Consider the following 14,076-nt stretch of genomic DNA (forward strand, 5'->3'; position numbering starts at 1 on the left):
ATTCGTATTCAGTAACACTAACCTCCTAAGTCCTTGAGAGCAAGTCATTTATGCCCATTAAAAGAGAAACTGCTCCTTGGTAAAAGACAGTACTGGAAAATGGATTATCACCATTATTTCTCCTAGGCATCAATCGGCCCTATAATATCTAGTATAGGTGAAGATTGCATGGTCCAGATTGATGTATCAGCATATTGATGTATCAGCATCCAACCATTACAACTGTCACGGCATTATATGGGAACTTAGTAATAGAAATACTGCAAGTGCATCCAGAATACAACTAAACCACCTCTATTAATCACCTGAAAAGGACATATTACAAGCAACTGTGGCATCCAACAGTTTTGCCAGCAAAAAGATTAGTCTTATCAGCATCCAAGCAAGGAAACTGATATTAAGGAGGGTTGTCTAGACAAACATCATAGAAATTGTAAATAGATCAAATCATCCTATTTAGAAACTCTCATCTTTGATATCTCTTCCAGCAAAAATCTTGATTCAGCAGCAAAATCAACTGGGGCAACAGCCCTGACTGTGATCCTTTGCCTTTTCTCGCTATTGTACTCAGTCTGTGCAACGCTAATCCGGAAGAGATGAGGATTCCATGTAGCTTCTTTCAGTTTTGTTTGGAATGAATTCTCTTCTCCAATCTGGAAATTTCAAAGTGGTGAAAGAATTAGAAACCAATTTCCAATTATTTTACTTCGTTTTCATGTTAAGTTTAACACGTTATATCAATTTTATTGGTGGTTTACCTGTGATTTCAACTTATCAAGCTCATCAGCAGAGCACCCAACAATTTTCTCAGCTTCCTCATTAAAGGCAGATAAATACCCTTCATCGCTTGCATCAGAAACTCTGACTACCATTATATACCTAAAAGAAAAAAGAATGAACAAAATGAAGAATTAGAAGGCCTCCACTTGCATATTGATTCTAGCTTGCATCAAATTCCCAATTCTCACCTTAAATTGCACTCATCTTCATTTTTCTGGCACCCTTCACACCAATACCCAGACCCCAAAGCCTCTGTCACTTTTTTGTTGCAAGTTTTGCAAGCACGGTACCACATTGTCTGATCAGGTTTGATGAAGCTGATATATCCTCTAATGCTGAAAAATACGGGCTGCCCAAAAAAGAAAAACAAGATCCATTTTAAAACTGAATGTCCAATGCCAATTTGTTGAAATCAATCTTTCAAATCTTTTACTAAACATATTAAAATTGTTTGGTTTTACAACTGGAACATGTTCCATAGATAACTCCAATGCTTATGAAACAAAGAAACATTCCTTGAAACAAAAAACAAAGGAAAAAAAAAAGGCATATTTTATGATGAAGAGCTCATGATAGAATACCTTGCCATCACCCAAGGATGGGTTTTTGGTTATGTGAGAAAGAGAAACTCGGTCAGAGTACATTGATCTTGAACCACTCTTCGTTGATGGGCTCATGCCGGCACTGACAGAAGCCATTGAACTGTCTTTACCCTCGGCATCATACCTGTTGACAAAAACATTATAGTGAGAAAACATGGTCACAGACTCACAAGGCCAGAAAACATGGTGACAATGGCCTTCTAGCAGTTACATACCAAGATCTCAACTTCTTTGCTTCAGGTATATCAGGATTTACTACTACTGTGCTTCTGCTTATTGTTGACAAAGATATACCTAAAACAGCATACAAGTACATTACACATGGGAACAGCATACAAAGAACACTAACAATTATTTTCAGCTTAAAATTAGCTTTACCTTGAAAGTCCCCAACTTTAAGAGATTTAATTGCAACTATAGGAGAACTGCTTGCAGTATCCAACAAGTCCTGCCCCATGTTTGTTGCCAGCTCGTTCCACAAGGAGACCACGACTGTCTTTTTCCTGCAATTCAGATACCATAGTTTCAGAATAATGTATAAGAAAATGAACATAGTATCCCGCACAAAGTATAAACTCACGTCTCATCAGCAATAATAATATCACGCTTTGGGATACTCTCATTGTCGCTCTTCCTCCGGATGCTCATTGTAGGAGACACATTTTGAACTACTCCAATGATGTCTGAAATTTTTAGTCACAAAAATTCAGCATATACGAGGAAGGAAAAGATTGTTGACATGTAAGCAAACATTTTCTAAAAGTGGGTTCTTACCCACAAGCTCCTTCGCGTTGACATAAGGACCCAATTCATCAATCTGGACGAAATTGAATTTTGTTTCGGGAACAAAGATCTCTTCATTGCCGGCCTCTTCTACCACAGAATTCTCGTTCAGGGTCATTTCATAGTCATTTTTCACTGTCTTAAACTGCTTGTTAGCAAGTTTCAGGCTTCCCTTTGAAATGTAATAAACCTTCCCCAGTTGAAATCTGTCAAAGAATTTCTTTGCAGCTTCATTGAACATTGTTGCTTGTATTTGGGTGCCCTGAAACATATTTACCAGACAACTGAGATTGTGAAAACAATTTACATCCAACATAACATCTTGAGCAGAGATTTTTGTTATGGCTTACATCTTCATCTGTTAACTCTATGTTGAAGACGCAGCCTTCTCCTCTAGCGTTCTTATAGGTGCGCATGTTTCCTTTGCTTGTGACACGAACCTTTATGGTCCAATTGCCTTGATAAGGGTTCAAGGAAACCAGAGGAAAAACTCTTCGCGTCATGGACATCCGTGCAGCTGGGGCCATGCTGAATTTCAAATAGAGAAAGAACATTAAATCATATAACCCATTTAGTCCTATCTCAGATTCTTCATTGCAAAATGACATTTACAGTATGGAAATGGGCAAGAACTCACTTTTCACGCTGTTCATGTACGATCTGAGCAGCTGATTTGGCAACTATCTCCTGCTTCGGCTTCAAAACAATGCCAGTTGCTTGACTTTTCACCTCGCTCTTGCTCTCAGTTTCTTGCTTTGGTTTCAATATAATGCCAGTTGTTCCCTCACTCTTTACCTCGGATATGATCTCAGATTCAAGCGCAGGAGAAACCACCTCGCACTTTGTGACGATTAGATATCTGAAACAGCAAAACACACAATTTTTGAGACCCAAAAGACGATGAATATCGGCATTTTTGTAGCGTTTGAATGGATGCTTACTTGTCAGGCTTGTTAGGAATGTCATTGAGAGTATAATCAAGAATCCGAATGAGACCTAGGTTCTGAATCTTTCCTGACATCACCTCAGAACTCATACTTGCTGGGAGAATTGCTCTTAGCTTCCTCTTTCCATCACTGGCTGAAAACCTGGGAGCAGAAATAAAAATAGCACTCAGATGCATGAGGAAATGCCTGAATCTAAATGATGATGATGATAATACAAGTAAATAGCCAGATCTAAAATCATTTTCGAGCAATCAAATCTCGCAGCCTACGGATCCAGATTGTATATGGTAGTAAGGGTTAAGGGAAAGAAACGCACATAATACGGTTACCGGCGGTGCCGGTGGCCTTGAGATCGACGACTTGGACGACGATCTCCGGGACATCCGAAAAAGATTCCGGCGACGGGTTCGCCAGTATGGTCGAGATCGCATCTGCGGTCACCGATTTCGCCATTCTCTCTCTCTCTCTCTCTCTCTCTCTCTCTCTCTCTTCTCCAAAAGACTCTCTGGCTGCTTTGAGGAAATGAAGAACAATAGAGGGAGGCGGACAGAGTTTTGTAGTTGTGTTTTTCAGGCGCGAAATGGCTTGGAATTCCTTTTCTTTTCTATTTTTGTCCCGCGATTTTGATTTACGCGGCAACTTTTAGGATTTTGACTTCGTGGACTCCCGCCGATTCTTTTTTTTGGATCGAAAATGGTGTCGAATTTCCAGTTTTATCCTTTTTCTTCACGGGCCCTTCCACGTCAGCTCCCGGTCCATGGTTGGCTACTTAACTGCAACATGAAAAATACACTGAATCTAGGGTATTTTAGTCTTTAGAGATTTAGAGACAAGGCAAGTAAATCCAATAGTGATATTATGAGTTAAGCTGCCTAGTTTTAGAAACAAGAATTGAAGTCATTTTAGACCCGGTTTATTATGGAGTAAAACATTATTGGAGGGAGACAGATCATTCTCTCAATTATCTTTTAATCATTTCTTTTGTAAATTTATTATTGATTTGTGAACTTACATGTGAGTCCCACAAATTTAATGATTAATTCACCCATCTACTGTTCGAATATGGATGAAAGATGAAATGGAATATAGAGAATGATTTTTATCATTTCTCTTTTGGAAAATGTTTTTTTATGTTTTCGGAGAAATGTTTGGGAGTGTTTGTTAAATACCACGGTACTGTTTATTTTCCACCGCATTGTTCATGGATAAAAATAATAAAAAATAAATAAAAATGATTGATATGGGAAAATGAAAAAGTGGTATTGGAAAGTAAAAAATTTTGTTTTGTAGTAACTTTTTTATTTGAATATAAATAAAAAGTAAATAATGTGATATAAAAAGTGAATGATTTAATATAAAAGTAATAATATTTTTTTTGAAAAAAATGAAGTGAATAGTGTAGTGGAATGATAAATAGTATAGTGGGGTTTAGCAAACAAGGCCTTTGTTTTCGTTCCCTTGCACATATCTTGTTCATCTCTCTACTAAAGACGTGCAAATTTACCATTGAATTTATGGTCAAGTTTTTCTTGTGGATGAAATTGGGCTAAAGATGTAAGTAGTAAAGTTTGTGAGAAGTGTTTTTTGGTTGGGTTACATTTTTTTTTTTTAAAAAAAAAAAGGTTTTGTCTTTAATTATTTGTTAATAATTATGAAAAAAAAAAAACGTAAGTGTGCTTTTGTTTTAAAAAATAGAAAAGTGTTTTCAAACTTGTTACCAAACTACCGTATTCTCGATATACACACTAACACGACTATTAAATTCATGTCATGTTTAGACACACAAACACAAAACAGGATCTTCTCTAGTTCATTTGAATTGGATAATATTCAATTAGTTATATTGAAGAAGTATTTTTGTCTTTTCACTTTTTGATGGGAGAAAAATACACATTCAATATAAGTTATAACTAACTGAATATTATCTAGTTTAAATGAACTGGAAATGATCATAATTCCACAAACGCACACATATGGAGGAAAATTTATGAATAAAAGACTCCAGGATTTTATATATATAAGGCTGCATTTTTAACATAACCTATAATGATTCAAACTAGGCTTCTATCCTGCACAAATATACAAGTCTTTGTAGAGTACTCAATTAGTGACAAGATTTTGTATTAAGGCAAAAAGTTTAGATGAGTCAATGTCCTAAAGAACAAAATGGGCAACAAGAGAAGCAAGATAGCCATTTGCCATGAGCCAAAGATGGGGCTGCTTTAGGGGTCGTTCGAGCTTCATTTGGTGATTCTTTAGGGGTTTGTGGCTGAGACTGTGGCCGCGAAAGTTGCTTTGATTTTGACTGTTTCTTTTGCCTCCCTGAACCTAACTTCAGAGAACCATCCCCTGTCAATCTTCATGTAACAAGAAAATTTAGATATTTATTCAATATGCCAAATGAATTCACAATCTTAAAGACCCAACAAGCTCAATAAATGATTAAGCGTTAACTCATACGTGCACACACTTTTCTCTTTTTCTAATTTAGACTAATTACCTGTTTGAGCTTGCGTTTAAGAGCTTAAAAAGTGCTCTTAATACATACAAAGTTGTGCCAAGCAAAAATGAGTCAGTTTGGTGAAAAACTTCTTCTTTTTTTTCCCCAAAACTGAGTTTTGAGGAAAGCTTGAAAACGAGGCTTTTTATATATACAAAAGCCTTATTTCCTGACGCAATTCCAAAAAGGTCTTGAGAATTGAGAGAGAGGAAGCTTACATTGGAAAAGCAAAAGACTTCGTACTCCCATTTGAAATGCTAGCTGAATTAGATGGTCCTTCTGCAGTAGATGAACTTTCTTTACTAGAGTCTTCTTCATTTTCCTTTATAACCTCCCTCATTGTTGCCGCAGCTTTTCCTTCATTTACTTCAAATCCTTCATTCAAAGTAGCTATTTTTTGGTCAACTTCAGTTGATTTGTTGGTTGGAGGTGGCTGGTTACTTGACAAGTCAATCAACTGAGGAGCAGCAGATATGGCTACTTCACCTGCAGGCTTATCCAGCTCACCAGATTTACTCATCCAGTAGAGTTGTTCTCTGGTGAAGCTCATGTTTCCCGTGTGAATGCTAAACAATGATTCATTTGAATTGAGACTCCATTCCATTGGAGCTGTAGATTTAGTTCTAGCAAAGACATAAGATGGAATCCTATATGGAGCAGAAGCAGAATCACCACTTCGATCCATCACTTGCACTGGAGGAATTTGTGTGGCTGACTTCTCTTTTAAGTTCAATTCATTACTATGCCCTAAAACTACTATTGGTGATGGCGCCCCTGCCAATCCATGGCTAGATTGTTTATTCTTGGGCATGGAGGTATTTGGAATATCCTTCTTGTTATAATCCGAAGCTAATTGAGGGCTTGTGTTTCCTGAAGAAGACTTGTTGGCTGCACTTGCACTCGTTTCTAAGTGCTCGTCAGATGACGATAGTGGTAACAAGGGCTCTAACTTTTTGTTCATAGAAAGATCAGGCTCCAAAGCCCCTATCTCATTGTCCTTGTCAAGTTTGAAGATACTAAAAGCATCTGTTAGAATATAAATTAAATTAAATTAAATTAACCATTTCCTATTATATTAAGCATTTGAGATCAGTAGTAATTTAACATAGTATCAAAGCAAAGTTATGGGTTCGAATTACATTTCTTAGTAGCTTAAAATTTTGAAATATGTAATGAGTTAGCAGTACCTGAGGAAAAATTAGTGACTGCATTTGCACCCAACTCGAAGGTATCTTGAGGCGAAGATTCAGATGCAGACGATGATGATGAGGATGAGGGGCTTAGCTTTTTGCTTGGGAGAGAAAGATCTGGTTCACCAAGATTGGTAGTAGGATATGCCATCAAATGATCAGTATCAGTTTTGCTGCCATGTCCAGGTTCTGTAATTGATTTGGATGATGATGGACTTAAGCCTTTTTTTGGAATGGAAAGATCAGCCCCATCAAGGATATTAATATCAATTTTGCTTCCATGTCCAGGTTCCATGGCCAATAATGTTGGTTTAGATTCTTGCCCCAAGGATCCTATCTTATCATTCTGGTTGAGTTTTTGAATGCTAGTAGTTTCAGCGGGTGATGCATATGCATCAAATTGGAAGGTGTCCACCATTGAAGGCTCAGAAGCAGAGGATAATGATGATGAGTGAATTCAAACTAGAGTTTTTTCCAAAGATAGAAGGTCACCTTCATGGAAAAAGGAAACAAATTGCCTCCTCAAAACTTTAATAGTTCACCTTGATGTCCATATTCCAGATTCCATCTAATATTATCAAACCTTATGCTGTCAGAATAAGAGGAAAAAAGGGGGAATGAAACAGAAGTTCATAATAATTACAATTCATGCAAATAAGAGGAAAAAGGGGAAAGGGAATGCCATGTAAATGCTTAGTTGGATAAAGTTGAAGATTAGTTTTCTTTGGCTTGAAGAAGAAAACTAAAAATCTATTCTAGATTAATGTTTGTATATATTGGTATACATGTAAATCAGCCTCACATAATTTAATGAAACCAAACATTAAGAAAGTGATGCTTGATTTATATGTAAATTATGCAACAAAATCATGTCTAATTGAAACAAAGAAAAGAAAAAAAATCAACAAAGACAAGGCATATCAAAATAGATATGTTAATGAAAGATTAATAGGCAATTAACATATCATAGAAATAAAATACATACTGGAATTAAACACCAAGTATCCTCAAAGTTCCTGAGAGATTGCTGCAGGTTCCAGCCATGGAAACCAATTACCCCAAATGGCCCTCCAACGTTTTAGCACTACTTACGTCAATCTATGAAGGGTCAGCAATGAAAATTAAGAAAGTGAAATTGGCACATAACAGAGAGAGAGAGAGAGAGAGAGAGAGAGAGAGAGGGATTGGGAAAATGGAGGGAGATGAGAGAGAGAGGGGAATGGAAGGCATTGCATGGTTTTAGGCGTATCGTTCTCAGAGGTACAAAGATGTCAAATAACATGTCAAATTTAGTTATTTCATATCCCAACCATGCCAGCAATGGCCCATTTTTTGAGTTTTAATTTGAATTAAATTGAAGGATAAATGCAAAATTGGTCCTTGTGGTTAGCCTAAGTTACAAATCACTCCCTACTCCCTGTGGTATAACAAATAATTTATAAGTTCATGTAGTTCTCCTAAATTACAAATCACTATATGTAGTATAACAAATCATTTATACGTCCTCAAGGTATGCCAAAATAATAGTTTACTCACTGGAATCAATGTATGACTTCCAAAAATGACAATTATGATTTTTCACATCATTTTACGACGCCAGCTAATATTATATACGGCTACAGTAAATTAACCTAATCTCTTATATCTCCAAAATTTTACTGCATGCGTAACCCTTCCTCATCTTCATCTTTGTCAGCCACTTCACAAAATGTGACCATCAAATTCTCGTAAAATGCTCTCAAATATTGGCGAAGAAGATGAAAATGAGGGAGGTTATGCACGGAGTAAAATTTGGGGATAGAATAGATTATGTTAATTTAATATAGCAGTATGACGTGACAAAGTAACAGATTTTGTTAAGTTACTTGATGAAATTTGATTTTAGGAGTAAACGGTTGTTTTGGCCTACCCTGATGACCTATAAATTATTTTTTATACCACAGGAAGTGATTTATAATTTAGGCCAACTAGAGGGGCCTATAAATTATTTGTTATACGACAATGAGTGATTTGTAATTTAGGCCAACCACATGAACCAATTTTGTATTTACCCCTTAAATTAATGATATCTACCATTTCTGTTTTTTGATATATAGGCTTTCTCATGGTCTACAAGAGTCTTTGTTATACCTGGACGTGGTAAGTTTTTCCGTGTTAAGTCGTAGGCTTCTTTTTGGTACTGTCCTTCTGGCAATTCCTCCAAATACTCTCCGTAGAACCCTAAATACTTTGATTTCTCAGCGGAGTCCTAAAAGCAACATCTATCAATCATTGGTCGACATCGTCTATGGTTGAGAGTAGGACATTATCTGATCATTTTCGAGCCTCCGAATTTCGTTCTTAATTAATGAAAGTATCCTTGGCAAATGCTTTCGCAATTGTTCCTCTTTCGTAAATCCAAAAATTTCACCTCAAATGCAAAGCTAAAGGCTAATAATACTAGTATTGTTACCTCATCTCTCGACACAGGATTTTCTTTGTGTAGTAGAATGAATATTAGTCCATATATTTCTACTTTGGCCTAAACTTGTTGTCACTTGCAACAACTTCATTCCTGCTTGCTCACATTATTTTGATGTCTTAGATAGAAGAGAAAACTGATGAGGATGCATCTGAGTAAAGATAAAGAAGAGCCAAGGAAATACTCAGTTAAAATGTGTGGTAATCCTATTGCAAAAGATTGATCTTATCTTTAGCTATTCATCTAAAAAAAGATCTTATCTTTGGCTCAATGGTTGTAATCATTTTGTATATTTATAGAAACACATCTCTTGAAAATGTAAGAGAGAGAGTGAGACAAATATGGCCACTAACAGCTTCTCATCCATCTCTTCTCTCTTCCGAAATTTATCAATTGTAGACTATATTTTCAGAAAATAAAAAAGGAAAAAATATACTTACATTCACCAACAAACTTTAAAAAGTGACAATCGACCCCCTTAAACTACCTATTCAATTCATTGTACCTTCTCTATTAATATTTGTCTATTAACTCTGACAAAAAATGGGTTAGGTGCGATACACATGACTTAAATTGTCAATTATAACCCTTATTGAACATGTAAAAAGACAATTATACCTTTAGATTAAGAAACGACACTCTAGTTACTATTAATCAACTTCTCACTAGGGTTAGCAATTTTTAACACGACCCATGAACCCAATATGAACTTAGTGGGTTAGGGTTGAGGAAACTAACCAGTTTAATTAAATAGGTTGGGTCAGGGTTGACCTATATAGTCTTATACTCATGCCTTGATAAGACCTAACTCTGACACGCGATATTTAGAGTTGCCAATTTCTAACATGACCCACGAACACGAAACAAAATTATCGAGTTAAGATCGAAGGATTTAACTAGTTTAATTAAATTGGTTGAGTTAGGTTTGCCCAATATAGTATTATACAAATGTCTTGACATGACTTGAACCCAACACACCAATACAAATTGCCACCTCAAAGGGCGGAAATAGAACCTGAGGGAAGGGTGACAAAAATTAAATAATAATAATAATAATTGGAGGGTGAAAAAAAAAATTTGCTCAGCAACCCACCAATTGTAACGCCACACCCTAATGATACAATATTATCCGTTTTTGGCTCCCCTGAACCAGACTTTTGAGGAGGTCACCCATCCTAGTACTACTCTCGCATAAACACGCTTAATTGCGGAGTGCTGAAAGGTTCATGGCCATCACAGCTTTAAAACGCAAATATATAAAGAAGGGTGCGAGTATACATATAAGCACATATTCATCCTCATATCCAGTCAATGTAAGACACTACAATCACCCCTTTTTAGGATCTAGCATCCTTATTGGTGACCTTCATAAGCTTGTGCACACTCCCTCATCTTAGGCTGAGCAATGGCTCTGATACCAATTGTAACGCCTCATCCCAATGACACAATATTGTCCACTTTTGGCTTCCTTGAACCAAACTTCTCAGAAAGTCACATATCTTGGTACTACTCTCATATAAGCACACTTAACTGTGGAATTTTGATAGGTTCATAACCATCACGACTTTCAAACACGTTTTGGGTTAAACCCAATAACAAAACCGTTTTGGCTAAAACCCAAAGCAGGTAATATCATACCACTTGGAGCGTGCTGTTATACTCATAGACTTGATGAAAAAAGTGTTATGAATGGTGTGGTTTGAAAAACTAAATCACAACATCAAAAAAGAGAAAGCTTAAAGTTTTTTTATAAATTCTCTCTTGGAATCAAGGTGAAGCAACGAATCCTTGAAAACATCATAATGTTCAAAATGAGTTATAGGCTAAGAAAGTCCAAAAGGGAGAATGAATCAATCGCTATTGATAAGTGCCGAATGTTACACATTCAACCCCCTTAACTAACATATGTTAATTTTTTAGCGTTGTTATCTGTTTGATTTTGTGTTGTTTTAGTGTTTTCAGATTTTATATGGAGATACAAGCAATTTTCGTTGATTTTGGGTTTAAAGCGTGACTTTTTGAGATGCTGAAGCTCACTTCTAGTGAGCTCAAGTGCACCAAAAGTGAGCTCGAGCGCACTCATGCCGACTTGCTTGATAAAAACGTGGAATTAATATGGAAACAAGCATAGGTATCCTAATTTGACTAGGTAACACTAACACCCCTTTATCTCTTGAAAGTCTTTTTGGACATTTACTAGGTAACACTAACATCCCTTATTTTATACCTAGAATTGATTTTGGGTGAGCCCAACTGTTATGCTTAAAGTGTGTAGTGTGTAGGTCCATTTAGTTGGGCCTATGTTAGAAAATAATTAATGGATCATAACAAAGGAGCCTTTAAGCCTAATATTTTTTTCCTCAAGTTTATTTTTTTAAAAAAAAAAACCTCAACTAACAGCCATTTTTGAAATAGCCCTATAAAACTTAAAAGTGTGCTAAAGTAATACATCAAACTACTAAGGTGTGCCAAAAATGCCATTTTTTTTATTATATTCCTATAATACCCATATTCTTTTAAAAACTAAAATAAAAAACTAAACTAAACTATTTTTTAAACAACAAAAAAAGAAAAGAAAAAAAAAAACAAGGGGTGGAATAATACATATTTTCTTTTTATTTTTTTTCTAATTTTTTATTTTTTATTTTTTATTTATTTATTTATTTTTTTTAATTTCAATCTTTAAGAGAATAAGGACTCAAAAGACTGATATGGCCTTCTAGGTAACAATAAAGAACAGGATGTTCAATGAAATCTGAGATATGTTTTGGAGAAGCCATGTGATGGCTTGCAAACTTTGTATAAGAATCATAATCATAATTACTTAAGTGGTAAATATGCAAAAACCTTATTGGATCTTTATTTGGATCTAATATTATTTCCCACATCTGGTTTAATGAGATCATCACATGGAGACCATTATTTGTTACCTTTATGTGAATTAGATTCCATTCAATCAAATAAAAATCAAGAGCTTCATTGATGGTGCCAATGACATTTTAGGAGAACCATTAGATTAATATGTTTTTGGAGAGTATTTTTTGTTTTTTTATTTGAAAAAGTGTTTTGGTGTGAGATAAAGATTAAAATTGTTTTTGTGTTTTTACTAGTGTTTTGTGTTTGAGTTGTTAGTTAACGATTTTGTTTTAAGAATAAGAAAACAAAAAACAAAAAACAAAAATTTTAAGATTTTTGTGTTTAGAATGTTATATTGTTGGTTTCACTAATTTTTGAATGAAAAGTGTTAGGCAGCCAACCAAATGAACTCAAAAAATTTTACAAACTGACGTGGTAAGAGTTTTTAAATTAAAAAAATAAAATCATCTCTCCCTTGTTTGCCACTTATGATATGGTACATCAGTTAAATTTTTTTTTTTTGGTTCATTTGTTTGAGTCCCTAGCACTTCCCTTTTTGGATTAAGTAATCAAATTTTCCGGAATAGACAAAAAAAAAAAAAAAAAAAAAAACACATGGATGAAGGCCTTGGCGTGGGCTAGAATTTAGTAAGTGGATGAGGCCCAAAGTCAGGTCATGTATTTTTGTCTCGACAAAAAGCATCCCATCTTATTTATTACAAAGTGACGATGATTTAGTGGTCTTAAGAAAATTTTCATAAGGATGGGCATGTACTAGGAGATTAGGCTATGACTCAATTAGTTTTGAGGGAGCGCATGCGTTCCTGCCATCAATATCCACCATGAGCAATTCCTAGTGGATAGGTGTTATCATGATCACACCCAAATAGAGTAGCCACAGTTGATTATCCATTCCTGCCCTTTTTAATTAGAAAAAAAAAAAAAAAAAAAAAAAAACTTAAACATATAGCATTTTGTGGTTTAGTAGTCTCAAGGAAATATTTAAAGTGGTTAGGCATATAATAGGGTTAGAGTTCGACTTCCCAAATATGAATTCTCAATCCTATTAGTATTAGTTGTCTTGGGTTCCATTGATGTCTTGATGAGATTGATTAAGCGCCTACGATTCTCATCGTCTATGCCTTTCCCATGCATCCTAGCAAGCAAGTTCTCAGTATTTGCTTTTAGGTATGATCCAACGGCTCAAACAGAAAAAATAAAATAAAATAAAATAAAATTTCATTCACATAATCAATAGCTTATAGATTAGAGAAGGCTGAAAATGTGAAACTCAAATACATATGAACATAATATAAGTTGAGTTATTACGAAAGAGTTGTTTTCATCAATTATTATAAATTGACTACACTTTTTAATGGGCCTTTCACTACATTGCTTAGTTGCTCCACCATTCACATGCATTTGGATGCTTCATCACTTCATCTACATTAAAAAGATTGCAGTTGGGTCTAAGTCTCTTCCAATTGATTAAAATGTCTAATTATCTCATTTTAGTAAATCATTTTTTTTTTCCCTCTTCTACAAATATTTTTCAATCCATTTAAAATAGTGCAAGGTGTCTCATAACATTTAAAACGCACATTTAATTCTTAAGGTCATTACTATTAGTTTACTAACTTAGACTAACGTTTTAAATGTTTATAGATACTTGTCACTATTTTAAATAGGTTGAATGCTATTTCTTTCGGACCGATTTAAAGAAAATTTTTGTCCTTATATATATAAGATACGGACCAAAAGTACCTCAAAGAGTTACACAAGTATTTCCAATAAAAAGATTTTTTTATTTTCAATCTAATAAATGATGGAATACCTCTTCATCCCAAAATCTTTTGGGGTTAAAAATTAGTCACTTACCCAAAAGAAAAAGAGCTAAAATTTCATATTTTCTTAATAAAGAAAGAGATATATATAATATATTAGTCAACTATTGAAA

The 14,076-nt window shown here is 34.9% G+C and overlaps 1 protein-coding gene across 1 annotated transcript; it reads right to left on the reverse strand.

The window, feature by feature from the left end:
- Positions 1-278: 278 nt before the first annotated feature.
- On the reverse strand, positions 279-3,694 carry RPA70B (RPA70-kDa subunit B). Its single transcript, XM_059587141.2, has 12 exons — positions 3,429-3,694; positions 3,107-3,253; positions 2,803-3,024; positions 2,516-2,693; positions 2,157-2,427; positions 1,963-2,065; positions 1,761-1,885; positions 1,598-1,676; positions 1,362-1,506; positions 969-1,129; positions 759-879; positions 279-653 (listed from the first exon to the last, which is right to left on the reverse strand). Exons 1-12 carry the CDS (start codon positions 3,563-3,565, stop codon positions 453-455), a joined length of 1,890 nt encoding a protein of 629 aa, XP_059443124.2. The 5' UTR covers positions 3,566-3,694; the 3' UTR covers positions 279-452.
- Between the last annotated feature and the right edge of the window lie 10,382 nt (positions 3,695-14,076).

This window comes from Corylus avellana, chromosome 3, assembly GCF_965113065.1.
Source record: "Corylus avellana chromosome 3, dhCorAvel1.hap1.2, whole genome shotgun sequence".
NCBI classification, from domain to species: domain Eukaryota; kingdom Viridiplantae; phylum Streptophyta; class Magnoliopsida; order Fagales; family Betulaceae; genus Corylus; species Corylus avellana.

Coding starts and splice junctions, on each gene's coding strand:
- RPA70B (XM_059587141.2), bottom strand. CDS start 3,565: ATGGCGAAATCGGTGACCGCAGATGCGATCTCGACCATACTGGCGAAC. Junction 2,694..2,802: donor GTACATGAACAGCGTGAAAA/GTGAGTTCTTGC, acceptor TTTGAAATTCAG/CATGGCCCCAGCTGCACGGA. Junction 1,886..1,962: donor ATTATTATTGCTGATGAGAC/GTGAGTTTATAC, acceptor TCTGAATTGCAG/GAAAAAGACAGTCGTGGTCT.